This window comes from Galeopterus variegatus, unplaced genomic scaffold (assembly GCF_000696425.1).
Source record: "Galeopterus variegatus unplaced genomic scaffold, G_variegatus-3.0.2 Scaffold251, whole genome shotgun sequence".
Lineage (NCBI taxonomy): Eukaryota > Metazoa > Chordata > Mammalia > Dermoptera > Cynocephalidae > Galeopterus > Galeopterus variegatus.
This window is the reverse complement of record NW_007726362.1, coordinates 697,135-714,502: the sequence shown is the minus strand read 5'-3', so window position 1 is coordinate 714,502 and position 17,368 is coordinate 697,135. Positions and strand designations below refer to the sequence as shown.

At 41.2% G+C, this 17,368-nt stretch overlaps 1 protein-coding gene across 2 annotated transcripts in view; it reads left to right on the top strand.

Annotated features, from left to right (window-relative positions):
• Nucleotides 1-17,368, top strand: part of IGF2BP3 (insulin-like growth factor 2 mRNA binding protein 3) — a 134,247-nt gene that overhangs the window by 1,375 nt on the left and 115,504 nt on the right. For both annotated transcript variants that reach the window (XM_008566530.1, XM_008566529.1), the window contains exon 2: nt 823-883. In XM_008566530.1, coding sequence (XP_008564752.1) covers nt 823-883 — 61 coding nt within the window. The remainder of the gene's footprint in view (nt 1-822; nt 884-17,368) is intronic.

The following is a 17,368-nucleotide window of genomic DNA, read 5'->3' as shown; positions in this document are numbered from 1 at the left end:
CCCCCCCCCCCCCTCCCACAAGAGAAAGGGGCAGGTGGGCGGGGGCGGCCGCTTGTCGCCAGCGAGGGAGCCGCCGCCACGGCACTGGGCCGCCCGCCACTCTCTGGGCCCTGGCGTTGGGCTGAGGCCTCCGGGGACGGCGGGGGTGTGCTCGGCCGGGGCTTGGGACCGTGCGTGGCGGCGCGGCGGGCTGGGGCGGGACGCCCGAGGGGAAGGCTGAGCTGGTCTCCCAGGGAGCCCCGTGCCTTTCGGCTTCCTGGGTCAACCCAGAACTGGTGCGGCGCCTCGCCGTCCTTCGCGCCTGGTTCAGTCTGTGCTGAGCTGCACCTCTGGCCGTTCACTCTTTCTTCGTCTCCCCTGCGGTTTCCCACCCTGTCCTGCCACTCTCTCCTCCCCATCCCACTGCCAAGTGTTCCCGGCGGGTCTGGGCTTGAACCAGAGAAGGGCCGGGGCGCCCGTCCCCCGAGTTTGGCCTGTGTGGAGTGCCCAGGGAGGCGGGAGGGGGGGCCGCGTCCCTGTGGCCTTCCTTGAATGGGTGACCCCCCTGAGGTGGGCAGGAGAGGCCTGGGCTAGAATCTTACATAAGTAGTGGGCTCGCCGATTCCCTTCTACAGCCGTCTGAAAGTTAACCCACACCGATGGGGTCAGCTTCCCACCCACGCGGTTCCCGGCTTCTCTCTGGGCCTTGAGCCGCGTCCGGGCCTTGGGGGCCATTCGGGGTGTCAGGAGGCCATTTGTGTCGCGCTTAAGCTGCTTGGGTCCTTAGGGCAGAGGGAGCCACTGAACGCAGCCGACCGTCTCTCATCTCTTTTGTGTCCGCAGGTAAAATGGAACTGCACGGGAAACCCATAGAAGTTGAGCACTCGGTCCCCAAGAGGCAAAGGTGAGCTTATTTATTCTGTTCTTCCTAATTCTCCTGTCACCCCATTATTGGGAGGAAAGGCTCAACACAGCTGAAAACATCCTCTCTTCCTCTTTTGCTTACCCGGCTGTTGTATGGCATTTCTCGTCTTTTTCCCTTGCGTTTAAGTTTAAGGCACGTGTGTGTTGATAATGCAGGGAAAGGATAGAGGGCTTGACCGTGGCTCCTGCCACCGGATTGTCTCAAGGAAGCTCTCACAGCTAAATATTCTCTGGCAGAGCAGGTGAAGTTGCAAGAGCAGAAAATCAAAGCCTCAACTAGTAGTTCTTGGGAATCTGCAGGACTTAGGAAGCAGTGGATGATTCCCCACACCTGTAGATACAGGAGAGGGGAAGGCAGCTGCCGATAGGTGCGGGTATGGTGGGCTTTGCGTTCCCTGTTCCAAGTTGGGGGACGGTCAGCGCATTTGAGAAGAGAGACATTTGCCTTTACTCTGTTAGTTCGCCAGTGGGTATTTGGGACAAGTGCGTGAACGCCTTAGTTTCTCCTGCCCAGAAGTGCCTTGCGGTCACTTCAGTTATACAGGTTTCTGCTAACACTACCTTTGTCTTCCGCTCCCCCGTCCCCACTTTTTGAGGGCATGTTTTTGCTTACAAAGAACCACCAAGAGACGGTGAAGACGAAAGGTTGGGGCTACTTAAGCAGGGGAATTTCTCTTCTCCAAGAGCGTGTGTATTGTCAATCTACAGAATGTTTCCAGGCTATTTTAGCCTCTGAAGTATTTTGGAGAAATGGCTTTTTTCTCTAGAGCAGGTCAGATCTTCACTCTGTAACTCTCAGCTGGAAGGACGCTGCTGCTCCCTCCCAGTGGTGCTGGGGTTGGCCTATGCCTGTGTGAGTTTTGCAAGGTGTAGTTAGGGTTTCTGCCTTTCCGCTTCCCATCCCCCCACTGCCAAACTGGGCCAAACCATAAGCTCTAAGTTAATTTAAACCTGGGCTGTCGGTATCTGGTTAGGTATTGAGTGTGCTGGAGGGCAGGAGGGGTTTGCTGTGCATTTTCCTGGTGCTGTGCAGAGATAAGTAGATGGCTACACAAAATGTCATCTGTATCCCTGTTTCTAGATTGAGCTCTCTTCCAGGTAAAGCATTTTCACAGATCTTGTTTTTAGGAACAAGCTGGTTTGGATTGTTTTGGATTTCTCTTGTTCGTGTACCTAATTTTCATTAGGATAATTGGAAAGGGATTCGAGTGACCTGATTTGGTTCTAGTTGGGAATTTTGGTAGGGGTCAAGTTATTTCATATAATAGAATGTAGTTCTTTTTTAAAAGCTTCTAAAATAATAGAATGTGTACAGAAGTATCTAAATTGATCTTCATTTAACAGAAATTGAAAAAATGAGGGACAAGTCATAGCCCTCTAAAAAGTTTAAAGGCGTAGTCTGTGAATTGGTTACCTAGGGAAAAAATGTAAACTGGTTCTGCAAATTTTAATTTGTTTCTTGTTTAGCCAGTGTGTCTTAGTTTTTTTTTCAAATGTTGAATAAAGCGAGCAAATGGTAGTTTGAACATTTTAACATTTGAGAGAGTTTCTAAATTTAAACATTAAATGTTTTGAGTTTTTTCAGATACAATTCATTGACCTACATGTAAATGCAGATTACTTTGCTTTACTCTTGCTTTTCCAACCTTGTATGAATTTCTCCCCATGTGTAGGGAATTCAATTAAAAATATTACCTACTGACAACTGCCTGTTTTGTTCTTAAAGGCTTTGCCCAACTAAAAACATACTTCGTTACTCGTTAATTTATAATGAGCAGGAGTTTTTCTTTAGGAAAGTACATAAGGTAAAATGTTAGTAGTGATAGCAAGTATTTATTAATGGAAGCTTTATCTAGTTTATTAACGAGTAGGTTTAAGCTTATTTTGCTAGCTTTAAAAATGCTCAGGATTTTAAATATTACTTTACTAACAAAGAAAACGGGTGAGCACATTGGAAACAATTTTTTACTGGTTTGAGAGAACAGTCAAGTAAGTACTTTGTATTGAAATGTCTTAAAACAAAAGTAGAGCCTTCTTTTTTTGCCCCAGGAAATTTACAGGAAATCTATATTACAATTGTTTTAACTGAACCTTGGAACTTGGTGCAGTTTTCCTTATCTGGACCATCTGCATAGGCTCTGGGAGAGGGCAGAAAAGTCACCAGCAGCCACATGTCCAGCACTTATGGGAAGGTCAAGAGGTGATACTGGTGAGGGTTGCTGTGATAGTGAGTTGAATGCCACAGACCAGTCCTTGCCAAAGTGAGCCTGCCGAACTTCAGTCTTGAGTTTTTTGTGCTTAGCAGTCATTTGGTTCCACCCCATCATGTGGGCATCTGAGGCAGGAACTCCTGTGTGTGCAGTAGTGACCTTTATACCTGCTGTGCAAGGCATATTGGGAACCTGGTGCTGGAGAATGCTTATGGCAGCACTCTGAGATGGATGAATGGGCTTGCAATGACAAAACAGGGGAGCAGGCCCAGGGGGTGATTGGATGCTTGGCAGACTGGCCTAGCTCTGACTGCCAGCTGAGCTGGGCGGGGACCCTTTCAGGAAGGGGCATTGTTCAGTTTGGTTCAGACCAAGCTTAGCTCCTGATTACCGAAGTCTCCAGGGAATGTGGAAGGAATGTGGCTTTTCTGCATTCAGATACCCCTCAGTGGGGGAAGATTATATAGGAGTACTTTATGGAACTTGAGGTCCCCTGCATCCAGAATGAAGAGAAGATTGTGTTGGATATCTGTGGTATCGTTTTGCTTTGTTCCAAATATAAAAGATATGGTATATGAAGACTTGATGACTGAGGTACAGGCTTTAAAAAAAAATTATCTCCCTTGGAGGTAAGAGTGGTGAGGAAGTAGTTGTGACTTTGAAAGACTGTAGCTGAGTTTGGAAGACCTGCTGGTATCTCATGGGGTCTTGTATATGCCCTTATGTGAGGATGTAAATAGCACTGATGTCCTTTTTTGTTATATTGTGGGCTGTTGAGCATGGGAGAGAGACTGGGAGACTTACTGACACTGAGGAACTGAGAGGATGGTGTTTTAGGTCAATTTCCATGACTTTTTTAAATTATGAAAACTTTTCATATTTTCATTTTTTTTTATAGCCTAATCTTTTTTGTTAAACTTCCTCATGAAAGCTGTTAGCATTGGATTAAGATTATATGTAGCCAAAAATATATTTGAATAAAGGAGAAAAGAGATATTATAGTTAATATTTTTCCAGGAAGAGTTCTTTAAAACAAACCGTGGTGCTTTAAGCTCAAATGTCCTTTTTTGTTTTGTTTTTTAAAAAAAAAAAAAAGTAAAAGTAATAAGGTGAGCAACTTATTTCTGTATTAGAATCTTGTGTTTAACATGTAAATTGGATAGAGCATTATAAAAGTCACTGAGGTTTTAAATATATCTTACTTTAAGTGGTTATTTAAATGCTAGGGTTGCATTTTAATAGCTGTTAAGTATAGACTAGGATGGTGCCATGACCAGCAGTGTGCCCATTAGCCAGGGCATATAACCCCTTATGATGGAACCTACTTCAAAGTCTCAGGACAACAAAGGCTGTTTTTAATCTTGAACATTTCAACACAGGTATGAATAGCTGTGCTACTCCTTATCAATGTGGTACAGGTGAATCTTGTGAATTGGGGACATTTCTCACACATGCAGAGACTTGAGGTTCTGAGTGTTAGGAAACTTTCTTGGCTGGCAAAGAATTATAGGCAGGGTTATCTTTGGAGTGCTCAGTTTAAGATCAGCAATGCATGACTGCTTAAGTGGTTGTAGCTGGAGAGATTTTCCTTGATTTCACAGTTTCTCAATACATTTTGAAAGATTTCTTACTTTGGCCTTAATAGAATTTTTTTTTTTTTTTTTTTTGTCTTTTGTCTTTTTCCGTGTCCGGCAACGGATCGCAACCCTCAGTGTTGCCCCCGCACCGGACCGGGGACCGGCAACGGGATCACAACCCTCGGTGCTGCTCCCGCGCCTCGCTCAGCCAGTGAGTGGGAACCGGTCTGTATGTGGGATCCGAACCCTCGGGCGGGAGCGCCGCCGCGCTTCCCAAGCAGCGCACTATCCAGTGCGCCACCGGGCCGGCCCCTTAATAGAATTTTAAAAAATGTTGATAAATAGCTTCTACTGTGCATCTGTCCTCAGTAACAAAGAGGAAGATATGGAAACCTGACATGTGCCTGGAGCCAGTGGGAATTGAGAATCTTGGCTTCTGTTTCTGGCTTTCTTTTTGATTTGAATGATCACTTACATTCTCTGTTCAGGCCAAATGCCATTATAATAAACTACAAGGGGCATATTTTTTTCTGAAGTTTTGCCGTTCTGCTTGAAATAAATGGGTTATCAGCTAAGCTTAAAAATATCTTTTGGAATTAGAGATGTGGGGTTTTCCATGTAGGGAGCTTGACTTGAATTTTTCTGTAGTGTGGTTTGGTAGCTCAGTTGCTTTTGTCCTGATACCTCTTTCCAGGCAGTCAGCAAGAGGGAAATGATCTTTGCCATGCTTTCAAAACCCTTTTATGAGCCACACCACTGCAGTTAATGTGTTGTCATAGGATTGGGATTTTTGTATTAAAATGAGGCTGCTGTGCTGGCCGGTTAGCTCAGTTGGTTAGAGCATGGTGCTGATAAAGTGAGGCTGTTGAACCACCTTCATATATTCGAAGTGACTCCATTGTAATTGTTTTTAGCAGCATTCAGGCAGCAACTTTTCTAGCAGTAAGTAATATTTGAAAGGTATGAATTATCCGTTCAGTAACTCTGGCGGTTGGTTTGGTCTGGGAGGAAGGAGAGGCGGAAAGAGGAGATGGTTAGCTGTGCTATTCTTAGCAGAGTTTCCTTTATCAACTGTTGCCTCTGATTCAAGCTTCCAGAGTCCTAAGGCAGGAGGTGGCAGTGTGGTAGCAGTGACCAAGAAAGGAGGATTGGTATTCTTAGTTAGAATCTCTACCCCATAAATCTGATGTTTACAAATTGGCTTGGACTGCCAGGATTTTGCTTGAAGGTTGGTGGCAAGCATAGTTTTGAGTGCTCCATTAAAATCGAGGGTGTAATTTATCATGGTTTGAAATTGCTGTTTGGCAAGTATTCAGTATTGGTAAATAAACAGTTATAAATATTAATATAGTATGTGAATTTTGTTGCCCTGAAGGGGAATACATAGTACATAAACTGTACATATTTTAGAGAATTATCCTGAGACCATTTAACTTGATTAAGAAATAGTTTGAAATTATTGTAGAAATATTCTTAGAAGAATCTAATAGAAGTATAAGCTGAAAGAGGCCTGAGGCTGTAAAATATCTTGCTGGCATTATCATTTAGTTGTTTAGGGACCTGATTCTATTGTGATCATTGTATGTCAGTTATCTATTTCTATATAACAAACCACCCCAAAACTTATCAGCTCAAAACAACTTACTCTTTCTCATGATTCTGTGGATCTGTTAGGTGGTTGGTTTTCCAAGAAGGCTTCACTCACATAACTGGCCCCTTAGTGCTTATCCTTGTGACTTTTCTTCACGTGGTGTCTCATGTTCACTAGTAGCCTGAGCTTTTTTATAGCACAGTGACTGACTACCCCAAGTGAAAGTGGAAGCTGTTAGACCTCTTAAAGGCTAGACCCAGAATTGTCACATTTTTACTTTTGTCCCATTCTGTTGATCAAGGCAAGTCACCAGCTCAACCCAGATTCAAGGATCCCCCTTGAATGGAAATAGACTCTATCTCTGGATGGTAGAGTGGCACGCATGTACACAGAGGGAGGAATCAGTGGTGGCGATCTTTGTTGTTTATCTTCCACAAATTGGAGGAGAGGAGTAGTCATGGCTTCAAAATGTTGGGAACATAAAATATCTGGAGATTGCATTTAGCTTTAAAAATGGGGAGTTAGCCTCCATTGTAATATCCTGGCAAGAGATGATGGTATTAGCTTGGAGGTAATGAGTAGTGGCCAGTCTATGTATATTTTAAAGGAATAGCTAACAGAATTTGATGGATTGGGTGAGGGGTGTGAGAAGAGTCAAGAATGACATCAAGAGTTTTTGGCTAGAGCAACTGGGTGGAAGATGGTGCCATTAAAAAAAAATGAATATTTGTCAAAATGGAGGAACAGATTCTTGGGTGGAAATGGGAACTTTGCTTTTGACATGTTGTGTTTGGAATACTTCTTAGACATTTAAATGAAGTTGAGTGGGCAGTTGGATATATCAATCTGGAGCTCAGGAGAAGGTAGGTAGTAGAGGTGAAAGTTAGGGGCTTCATTAGCTTATTGCATTTGAAACCAAGGAAATGGTCAAGTTCGTCAAGTGAGTGAGCCTGGGGCTCTAGGAGGAAGGAGAGACCAACAAAGGAGGGAGAGGGAAGATGGTAAGGTAGAGGAAAGCAAGCAGAGTGAACTGTTTTGGGGAGATAAGTGAAGAAAGCCTGTGGAGCGGGAGGAGGGTGTAATCAGCTGTGTAGAATACCACGGAGAGTTTATTTAGATGGATGAATACGTGAGGAGGGAGAGGTGTTAAATCTCAGCCTTCTGGCTCTCTGTAAATAGATGGAGAATGATTTATGAATTTTGGAGCAACCTGGAATATAGCCTTTCTGCCAGAATTCATTTATTAGGATCTTTGTTTATTTTCTTATTTTCTAGAAATATCTAAGAGCATATTCTATTTATGATCGGTCAGAAATGAAAGAGTCTCCTAAGTTTAGTAGATCCTTTTGCTCAATGGACAAGACTAGTTTGTGACATCTGACAGTTAACCTACTCTGGCATGTTTTAACATTACTGGTGGTCACTTTCTTATAGAAAAGTCACTCTACTTTTCACTAACATGCATTTGGGAAATTCTGAGGCTGTATTAGTTTCCAGAACAGTGTAGCCAAGTTCTGTGCTGCTTCTGTGTTGTGGTCTAAATACTTGATGACTTGACAAGCATAGGCTGAAATTATTATTTATTTATTTATTTTGTCTTTTTTCGTGTCCGGCAACAGATCGCAACCCTCAGTGTCGCGCCCGTACCGGACCGGGACCAGCAACGGGATCGCAACCCTCGGTGTTGCTCCCGCACCTCGCTCAGCCAGTGAGCGGGAACCGGTCTGTATGTGGGATCCGAACCCTCGGCGGGAGCGCTGCTGCGCTCCCAAGTGGTGCACTGTAGCAGTGCGCCACCGGGCCGGCCCATAGGTTGAAATTATTGCTTAAAACATTTATGGATATTATGGGCTAGATTTAAAATACTTTAATTACCTTGTTATTTTAGGATGCTGGCATAATTTAAGCATTCCTTCCATTTTATTCATAAAATTTTTGCTATAAGAAACACAAGACATCTTTTGGAAGTACCTAAATTTCCTCCTTTTTTTTTCATATTTAAAAATCTGGCCCATGGTAAAGTAGCATGCTCTCCAAATTATGAATCCTGTCTTTGATGGTCATAATAGTTGCCAAAAGTAGGTGATGTTGAATCAATTGATTTTAAGACAGAAGACTTGGTCTCATGTAACTCTTTTCAATACTTTTTTTCTTTGTCTATGAAGGTCCTTGTATTAACAACTTGCTATTTTAAGAAAGGAAACCTAATACAAATGAGATAGCACAATCAGTTCTTTTTTTTGTTTGTTTTTGGTTGCTGGCTGATATGAACCCTTGCGCTTGGTGTTACAAGGCATGCACAATCAATTCTTTAGTGGTATTAGTTGCTTTACCAAAGGATTCTCCATAAAGTCCTGGTAGGAGTGACCAGCCCTAGGCCCTATGAGTGATCAGTGGAACCCATTTCCAGGCCCTGCAACTCTGCCCTGCCTGCTTTTATTCCTCCCATTTCAATTGTCCAAATCCTCAAAGTAACTTACATAGCAGCCTGATCGTGTTTGCGGTGGCAAGTCAGAGCAGAGACGTCCTATTTCTTGCCTTCTCTGAAGTACAGAAATCTTGTTTGTCTTCTTTGAAGGGTTGCTTGTCCTCTTTCTTTAGGAAGAACACAGGTACAGGTAGTCTGGAATCTGGGGCTTATTACAGAATAAAACTATTTGGACATCCTGTTTTAAGACAGAAAATGAGATTTTTTTGTTTGTTTAATGTATGTTTTAGCAATGCCATCTTAACGTAAAGGAGTTGTGGAGAAGTGGGAGGGCAGCCTAAGGACATACAAGGGTAGGACAGAGAGCAGGGAGTGGTAGATGCCTGGCTTTGTCTCAGGAGGGTGATTGTGACTCATGGGATGTGCTCTTAGATTGCAAAAGAGGTGGTGGTGTCCGGAGTGGAGTCCATGGTGCCTGTTTGTCCTAGCTTGTTATCAAGTTTGGTAGGACCCTGGCTTGCAGAAGGAAGTTTCTTTAACTTGGGATATTGTAGAGGATCAGGAGAATAGGAGGGAGAAATTGTGCTGAAGCCTTTTGTTTAGGAACCTTGCTGCTTACCTTACATGTCCTTGTTGAACTGAAGGTATAGCCAGAAGGATGTGGGATATGAGGTCTTAGATTTGGGTTTGGATCTCAGCTCCATTTACTAAATGCATGATGTTGTTTAAGGATGAGGAAATTGAAGTCTGGGAAGGTTAGAATGGAAATGATGCTTCATAGGATTATGTAGAACAATATTTGTAAAGCATTAATACAATATCACCTGGTAGTCACTCCAGTGGCAGTTCTTATATATTTTTTTCTTTTTCTTTTTAGTTCTTGTATTTTTTCCCCGTTGAAATTCAGATGTGAAAACTGAGTCGATGCAGATTAGATTTGGTGGTGACTACCAGAAATATGGAAGATCTTTGTTCTGTTTGGGATGTGGATTCATTTAAGGAGAAATCTGTTGATGGTATATTTTCGTTTTCATTTACGATGTGCATGTATTCTCTTTTTTCTTAAGGTATAACGTAGAGACCATAGTTTATAAACATTAAACGGATTAATTTTTACATATGTGTGCATTCAAATTCAAAACACATAAAGTAAAATGTGAAAAATATTTGTTTGTCAGTCCTCACTATCTCCATGTACTTACCAGGGCTTATCGCTGGTTTATGTGGTGTATTATTTTCCAGACATTATTTTATGCATGTATCTTCAAACTTTTGGTGTCTGGCCAGTATAAGGATCCAAACCCTTGACCTTGGCGTTACCAACACCATGCTCTAACCAAGTGAGCTAACCGGCCAGCCTCCTACCAACATTTTTTAATATAATTAAATTATATTGTTTATAATTTGTGTTTTTACTAAATAATGTATCCTGAAGAATTTTCAGTGTAGGAACAAATAGTTCTGTCTTTTTTTTTTTTTAACAGCTGCCTTGTTCAGCATCTGTGTGTAATTTAATCATTCTTTTCATAGTAGTTTGTCAAGTATGCTTACATTTATACATGTATGAGGGTACTTAAAGAAAAGTTTGTGGAAAAATATAATTAAAAGATAATACGAATCTTTCCATGAACTTTTCGAAGTACCTCTATATATCGTTGGACTCTTAGTTGGGATTTTTATTTTTTGGGTGGCTTAAGAGAACCTGTAGTGTTAAAACTGAGAAGTGATTGAGTTCTCAGTGATCCTCAAATGTCTATTTTTTTTTAAAAGTTAGCTGGTTTTGCAAAAATGGAGAAGCTCTTGATTTTTTTTTTCCTGTAGTTTTTTGAGCTTCAGAAATGAGTTCACTCCTTGTGGCTTATAAATCTTTAGTTTAACAAGCATAGATTGAGCACCTGTGCTCGTAGTGGATTCTATGCTAGGTTTCAGGGGCTAGCAAGAAGAGTAAGACCCTGTTCTGAAAAAAAAGTACATGGAATCAAGTGGCTTTCACTTTATTCTGTCTGAATCTCTGGGTGATGATATTTTTTATTTCAACAGTAGTAGTGGCCTGCTGTGACAGTGATGCTAAAGGTGGATTAAACTCTCTGCAAGTAAAGAGAAGTTGTAGATATGTTATAGGATATATGTGGGATGCCCCAGAAACATAGAAAGGACATTAGCCTTCGCCTGGATGTTGATACAGCCAGCCAGGGACAGATTCAGAGAGGGATATGAAGACAAGCAGAGGCTAACCATGTGCAATAAGGATGAAGGGGCAGAAGGGGCAGAAGGGACAGCAAGAGCCAAGGATGTAAGTGTGAAACATCCTGGTGTGTGCAGGGGAATCACAAGCTGTTTGGGATTAAAGAGGCTCAAGTGTGAGGCAAGGATGGTGATTGAGGCTGAGTCTAGAGGGGTGGCTAGAGCAGCCTGTGTGCCTGACAGAGTGACTGTTATTCTTTTTTTTTTTTTTCCTTTTTGTCTTTTTTCGTGTCCGGCAACGGATCACAACCCTCAGTGTCGCGCCCATACTGGACCGGGACCGGCAATGGGATCGCAACCCTCGGTGCTGCGCCCACACCTCGCTCAGCCAGTGAGCGGGAACCGGTCTGTATGTGGGATCCAAACCCTCGGCGGGAGCGCCACCGCGCTTCCAAGCGGCGCACTGTAGCAGTGCGCCACCGGGCCGGCCCTTCATGTGTTTAACTTTAGGGGCTCAGTTTAGTTAATGCCATTTAGCAGATGGTTATTTGGGATTATCCTGGAAGACATGATACCTAGGTTAATTTTGGGATCTGCTCACCAGAGATACTGTTGAACTGTTTGCCTCTTCAGTGCCTCATGGAATGGCTGTGCCCCCCAAACATCCCGTAGAGTTCAGAGCTGTTCTTGGGAACTCTCTGACAGGGAAATTAGGGTAAATTGTGATACAGGACAAGAACCATGTAATAAGTTTGACTGAGCCCATGTCATCTTTTTTTTTTTTTTTAAGATTATGTATTGCAAGGTAATCATCAGTAATGATGATTAAAGCTCCTGGTATTTGATTTTCATTAAAGATGTAATGAGCCTTTGGAGAAAAATGGAATAAACACATGCACATGCTATTTAACTGAGTCAGATTAGGAGCAGCAGGTACAGCACTATGGTAAGGAGGGTCAGTGGTATTTTGCTTGGATCGGCACAGATCTTGGTTGGAATCCTTGCCTAGCACTGATCTTGGGCAAACTGATTAAACTCTGAGTCTCTCTCTCTCTCCCCCTCCTCTCTCTCTCATAATACTTACTGATCAGAGTTGTTGGGAATTAAGTGATGTTTGTAAAGGACTTCTTGGATTATCTGTCACCTAAGCAGTATTTACCATGTGGCAATAGAAAATAAGGGATGGATTTGTCTAGTCTTGTATAATCCCATGGTTTATGTCTCATGTATGTACAGATATACAGAAATGTTTCACAATTATTTGTAGAAAATGGGTTATATACTGTGAATAAGGTAAGAATTTGTACTTTATGTCAACATGCACGGGTCTTAGAATCCCTAAGATGTGTTTAGTTGAGAAATTATCTTAAACAAGAGAGATTATACTTAAAAAAAAAAAGACTAGAAGATAACTGCTAATTTCAAAGAGGTAGACACAGTACAAAAATGGACAAAGGATAGGAAGTGGCACTTCAGAAGAGGATATCTAAAAAAGTCTGTGTAGAAGGTTATCCAATCTTACTGGTTTTTAGGGAAATGCCAAATATAATGTTATTTTCTGCCTTATAGGTTTGGGGAAAGATGAATAAGATTGATAATATCTGGTGTTGGCAAGTGTGGAGGAATGGGAATTCATACGGCTAGAGAGTAAATTGGCAATGACATCTTGACGTTCTATTTGGCAGTCTCCTTTAGAACTTAAAATGTGAATACCCCTTCACCCAAGTATCATGGAAAGCAACCCAGTCCTCATAGTTTTGGGCAGTCTGTAGGCATAGCTTTAATGAGCAGTATTGTAAAATAACTCCAAATCACCAGGCAAGACTTGGTAAAAGGTCTTTGGGTAGGAGTTTATAAAGCACACAGACCTTGAAGATTTTATTAAATTATTTATCGCATTTTGTCAGGTGTTATATGATAATCTGCAGGTAGTACGGTTGTCTACTTTTCAAGCAAAGAGGATTCCTTGGCTTTAATTTGACTGTCTGGGACATTTTTCAGTTGCCTATTTTTGAGCTGTAGAAGGTAGATTTTTGAAAAGGATAGTACCTAAAGCCCTTTCTATTTTTTTTTTTTCTTTTTGTTAAAAGCACTTTGAAATAATACTCAACAATTTATAAGTTTTAGGCATGTTTAATGTCTTTCTCCATGCTAGTAAACTTGTAGCGTTCTCTTATAAAGACACAGGGGGCAAAAAGATTTTTTTTTTTTTTTTTTTGCAGTATTTAATAGCTAAAAATTGGAAATAACCTACATTCCATCAAAAAAAAATGTACCATATTCTAACCAAACATTCAATATTTTGTAGCAGTTACAAAGAATGATGATATAGGTTTGTATGAGCTGGCCTGGGAAGAGCAAATTGAAAAGCCAGTTTGGGACAGGTCTTAAAACACAGATGTTTGAAAAGAAACTTCCATATGTACGTGTCTGTGTAAAAATGTAGGAAAAGGTCTGGAAGGTACGGACCAAACAGTGGTTATCTCTACAAAGGGGAGCTGATTGAGGAGGGGGAGAAGCTAATGGGAGGTCTTTGGCTTTTATAGTCTATTCTAGTGATTCTCTGACTTTTTAGTTTCAGCCCCTTTACACTTAACCAAGGATCCCCAAGGAGCTTTTGTTTGTTTTTATTTATTGACATATGGTTTAGTAGCAACCAACTGAGTAATGTTTAAAATTGTTATTTTTAAGTGGATTAATAACTATAATAAACACGTTACATGTTAACATCAGATTTTGTAAAAACAAACAAAAAAACAACCCCCCCAAACACAAACTCTTCTAAAACCAAAATAAAATTAGAAAAGTGGAATCGTTTCATATTTTTGCAAATTTCTTTAGTGTTTGCCCTAAAGGACAACTGGATACTCATAACTAATTCTATATTCAATTTGTTGTAAAGTACAATTTTGATTGAAGTATATGAAGAAAATCCAGCCTCTCACAAATATATAGGTTAGAAAAGGAGTATTTTAAGTCTTTTTAGATAATTTTAGATATTCTTTGATCTTAAACCAAAATGTGACAAGTGGTAGTTTTTTTAAAAGGCTAGTTCGAATGTGAAATCTGAAATCATATCAGTGAACTTTTTGTTCTCTGTTACATTTAATCCATTGATTGTCTTGCACTTTGAATGGATCTTTATCCATGAAAATTGAGAAGATGTCAAAGTTTTCCAAAATTCTAGTTTTTACTTAAAAGCTCAAATTTAGTCATTAGGCAACAAATAGTTAAGGAAAATAAATTTTCTTGAAGTGACAGGCTCACTTTATTCTTTTTTTGTGGAAACGTCTGCCAGATACTCAAGTTTAAATAACCATAGTTTTCCTGTAGTTACTGAAGGTGGAAATAAATGGTGCTTCATGAAAAGTGACTGGTTCATCTTGCCACTCAAATAACTGCACTCTGCTTTTTCTCCATACAACCATTATATGTAACAGAAGTGTTTTATGCATACTTCCCTTTTCTTCACACAGATATTGAAAAGATATGTACTCCGGTCGAGCCCGTGGCGCGCTCGGGAGAGTGCGGTGCCGGGAGCGCAGCAGCACTCCCGCCACAGGTTCGGATCCTATATAGGGATGACCTGTGTGCTCACAGCGCTCACTGGCTGAGCGCGGTGCTGCCGGTCTCAAAAAAGGACCAAAAAAGAAAAGAAAAGATATGTACTCAAAGGTTGAGTTTTAATAGAATTTAGTAATTCTTACTGCTTTATCAAGGACATCTTAAAGTGGCATTCATCTTTACTGTGAATGCCAGTGACAAATACAGTGACTGCTAGTACAGGTTAGTGCCACTGTCTTGATTGATGCTAAGAGCCAACAGTTTTACCCACCGATGTCTTTCTACCAACAGTGTGACTATCTATACAGTGAAAATGGCAAATAACATCTTTTTATTATAAAAATAGTTTTGGCTTCTTGGACCTCCTGGAAGTGTGTCAGGGACCCTCAGAAGTCCACAGACTGTACTTTGAGAATTGCTGCTCCACACAAATGTGTGGCTTGAAGTTATTTGGCTCAGGTATTCCTTGTGAATATGTGTTTATGTTATAACACAACAGATGGCAAGAACAAGTGAGGATTATATGCCGCTCCATGGCATGCTCGCCTTGAGAGAGAATTTTACACAAGTCAACTTGTGAAAAACAGGCGTGGGAAGGGAAAAGCAGAAGAAAAAATGTAAGACACAGTAAACATAAAGAAGAAAAATCTAGATGAAAGAAAGATGAAATATTTAGAAAAAAGTTAAGCACTCAAAACAAATGTTGATGAGCAAAATGAAGTGAGTTTGGACATTTGGGCCCCCAATCAGGCTTTACGTTCCTCAAACCAAAATAAAAACTACATGTTGATACCAGGTTATGCCTAAGGAAGTGAACAGCATCAGTACCTTTTGTTTTTCCTTACATGTTAAAGAAATCTAATTAGGATCTTAGGGCACCATTAAAGTTTCTTTTGACAGTTTAGATGTTTTGAGGCTGGAAGCTTGTGGTGACTCATTGTACTGTATTTGAAAGGATGACCAAGTGAAGAGTCCAGCTGTTAGTTAAATCTAGAAAATAACTAGTTTTGTTCCTGTCACTGGATAGGTACTTTTCTTGTCTTAGACAATGATTTTTTTTTCCCCCTTTAAGAGTCATAGGGGCTGGCTGGTGAGCTCAACTGGTCAGAGCATAGCCCTGTAACATCAAGATCAAGGGTTCGGTTACCCATATTGGCTAGCTGCCAAAAAAAAAAAATACAACGATGACCTTTTATATTATTTCACCAAGTCTTTCCCATCCTGTGTGTGTGTGTGTATATATATGTATCTTTTTTTTCTAGTACGATAAAGTTCAGTAGCTTGCTATTATGTTTTCTTTTTCAAATGGTTCTGTTTTGCTGATCCTTACAATTTTTAAATGATTCATTCAACAATTTTTTTTTTTTGTCCTTTTTGTGACTGGTAAGGGGATTGCAACCCTTGGCTTGGTGTCGCCCACACCGCGCTCAGCCAGTGAGCGCACCGGCCATCCCTATATAGGATCCCAACCCGTGGCGGGAGCGCCGGGGTGGGAGCGCTGCACTCTCCCGAGTGAGCCACAGGGTCGGCCCATTCATTCAACAAATTTTTAAGTGTCTCCTACATGCCAGGTACTGCTTTAGGTGCTTGGGAGACTGAATGAACAGAAGATGAGAATTCTGCTCTCATGAAGCTTAGGATCAGAAAAAGGACATTAGTGGGATAAACGACAACCACTGCTACGTTTTGCTGGGAATTGAAAAGTGTGGCTGGTCCAACTGAGATACAGGTGTATGTATAAAATACACACTACATTACGAAGACTTAGTTCAAAAGAATATAAGAGCTGGCTGGTTAGGTCAGTTGGTTAGAGCATGGTACTGATAACATCAAAGTCCAAGATTCAATTCCTGTACTGGCCAGCCACCAAAAAAACCTGAACAAAAATAAAAATGTGAAATATCAGTAATTTTTATATTGATTTCACCTTTTTTTTTTTTACTTGAATGCGGCTAGTTAAAAACTTAGTATCATGTATGTGGCTTGCATTTGCAGCTTGCTATATTTCTAAGGAGATGAACAAAACAAAAGTATACTAGGCATATTAAAAGCTGTAGAGAAATAAAATGGGGTAAAGAGGAACAGGGATACTTGGCAAGGAGTGGGGTTTAGTTATTTCGTGTAAGATGATGAGAGAAGGCCTTTCCAATAAGGTGCTGCATGAACATAGACGCGAAGTAGGAGAGGAGGGAGTGAGATAAGCAGATGTCTACAGGAAGAGTGATGCAGGGAGGCAGCAGGGACAGCAAGCCCAGGAGCACTCAGGGCAGTGCATGCGCCCTGCCTCTGCAGTCATCAAGGAGGCTGTTCTGGCTGGAGCAGAGCCACAGAGGGAGAGCTGTAGGGGATGAGGTTGAAGCAGCATGAAAGCTGGTTGGTGGGAGAGAAGGGAGAGGAGTGCCAGCAGATCCCCTCTGAGTGAGATGAGAAGCCATGGGAGGGTTTTTTTTTTATGCAAATATTTCTGGTCTTTCATTGATTATACCTTGTTCTTAGCAAATACTGGGATTCTTTCATCTTGAATTATTTTTTTAAATTAAAAAAATTTTTTTTTTCTCTCTTAATTTTATTTTGTCAGTATACAATGAGGTTGATTATTGTGGCCCATTACCGAAACCCCCCTCCCTCTTCCCTCTCCCCCCTCCCACCCAACAATGTCCTTTCTGTTTGCTTGTCGTATCAACTTCAAGGAATTGTAGTTGTTAAGTCTTCTCCCCCTCTCCCCCCGTTTTTTTTTTTGTGTGTGTATGAATTTATTTATTTTTAGCTCCCACCAATAAGTGAGAACATGTGGTATTTCTCTTTCTGTGCCTGACTTGTTTCACTTAATATAATTCTCTCAAGGTCCATCCATGTTGTTGCAAATGGCAGTATTTCATTCGTTTTTATAGCTGAGTAGTATTCCATAGTG